The 1,858-nt window shown below is 39.0% G+C and overlaps 1 protein-coding gene across 1 annotated transcript; it reads left to right on the top strand.

Annotated features, from left to right (window-relative positions):
• Positions 1–809: 809 nt before the first annotated feature.
• On the top strand, positions 810–1,855 carry LOC109509715 (H-2 class I histocompatibility antigen, K-B alpha chain-like; the record flags this gene model as incomplete). Its single annotated transcript, XM_019859533.1, has 2 exons — positions 810–1,224; positions 1,362–1,855. Coding segments are annotated over exons 1-2 (834 nt in total), but the record flags the coding sequence as incomplete, so codon positions are not given.
• Between the last annotated feature and the right edge of the window lie 3 nt (positions 1,856–1,858).

Here is a 1,858-nt window from a genome sequence, read left to right as displayed (position 1 = left end):
TTTTTTCATCACTCGCCATTGCCATGTATGAAGACTATGCACAGTTTGATTAAGAGTATGCTTAAATCGAAGAAAATAAATAAATGTATTCAACTAATGTGTTGATTCAAATATATTGCACATGAAATTGAACTCAAAAAAATGTGCTTTAACTCTTTCATGCACCCTGTAAGCTAAAAACACGGCAAAATGTCCACTGAAGTAACCCTTTCCCTGAAAGCGTTAAGAATTGACAATGCACGTTTGACTCTAGTGAAAGTTTTTTTGTGTATCTAATTCATATTTTCTTTTGCGTGACCATTCGTAAGAGCTTGGGTATCACGAGTGGTCATCATGCCACACTTGGAGAATCACTGGTGAAAAGTATCTGAACTGTTTTCATCTCGACCCAGGATGATTACATTGATTAATCCTGTATAATTAATAATCATCATTTCACTGTAAAGGCAATAAAGTTGCATCTAATTTATCGGAAAAACACATTGGATTGCCTACATTGCATATTTTGCAAAGATAGTCGATAGCACGCATCTCTTCGGGTTTTTTTGTTGTTTGTTTTTAGATATTATTATGTATAACCTTAATCAAACTATGTGAATTGTTATTTTTCAAATGAAAGAGAATAGTAAAAATGTAATGTCATTTGATTTCTTTTGTAAGTATGTTTAAATCAACAATGACGGACATACAAAACCTTGCTCGTGGCGCCACGTCAGCGTCTAACATATTTATGAACAACTGGAAGAAATAAAAATGTTAAAACCGATGAGTGTGGGATTGTCAAATTCACTGAGAACGTTTGCAAGGATGTTAAGAAAGATAAACATGAAGTCAATCATGTCAAGCGTGTCAAAGCTCCAACAGCTTCCGGAATCATTTAAAATATGCATTGTGCAAGATTGCTGAATGTAAAACAACAAATATCAAATGTGAGAAATTTTCGGGTTTTTCTTTCAGCCATTCACACGCTGAATTATTTCATCACAACGACCTCTCAAATTCCAAACCTACCAAAGTACTGGGAGGTCGCCTATGTTGATGGCCTTCAGATTGTGCGATTTGACGGCAACAGCAGGAAAACGAAAGCCAAACAGGACTGGGTGAACAAAATCGCAACAGAGGATCCACACTTCTGGGCGAGAGAGACATGCAACAGTATTGCCAATGAGCAGGTTCTCAAAGTCAGCATTGAAAGCGTGAAAAAGCGCTTCAACCAAACTGGAGGTTTGTTTCCATTCAACGTTCTGCTCGTAAAACGTATTGGATGTGCTTGTACACTTTTTTGGGGGGGAGGAGGGACGAATAAACACACACATCACTGCTGGCTTCTCTCTGAAACATCCTGTGCATGACACTTTCAGGTGTTCACATGATCCAGAGGAAAATTGGCTGTGAATGGGATGATGAAACTGGTGAAGTTGATGGTTGGGAACACGACTGTTATGACACAGAAGACTTCATATCATTTGAGCTGAAGACGATGAGATGGATCGCAGCACATCAACAAGCTTTCATCACAAAAAACAATTGGGACCGGTTGGATTTTTTAAATGAACACTGGAAGCATTTCCTCACTGAGATTTGTCCTGCCCAGTTGAAGAAGCATGTGAGACATGGGAGGGACTTCCTAATGAGAACAGGTACAATGGCCTCTCTCACATATCATTCTTTCATTTGTCCTCTCGCGTTCTCTCTTTCCTCCTCTCATCCATTCCCTTCATCTGTCGATCACATCCTCACATGCTCTCACTTTCTTTTATCCCATTGTCGCACTGCAGTGAAGGTTGTTTGTGTTTGTCTCGTGACTTCCTGTTTTATTTCGAAAGACTTGCCTTTCCTCCTGTGCCAGTCTGATTGT

The sequence above is a fragment of the Hippocampus comes genome, unplaced genomic scaffold (assembly GCF_001891065.2).
Source record: "Hippocampus comes isolate QL1 unplaced genomic scaffold, H_comes_QL1_v1.1 C17017441, whole genome shotgun sequence".
NCBI classification, from domain to species: Eukaryota; Metazoa; Chordata; class Actinopteri; order Syngnathiformes; family Syngnathidae; genus Hippocampus; species Hippocampus comes.
This window is presented reverse-complemented; position numbering and strand designations above follow the sequence as displayed.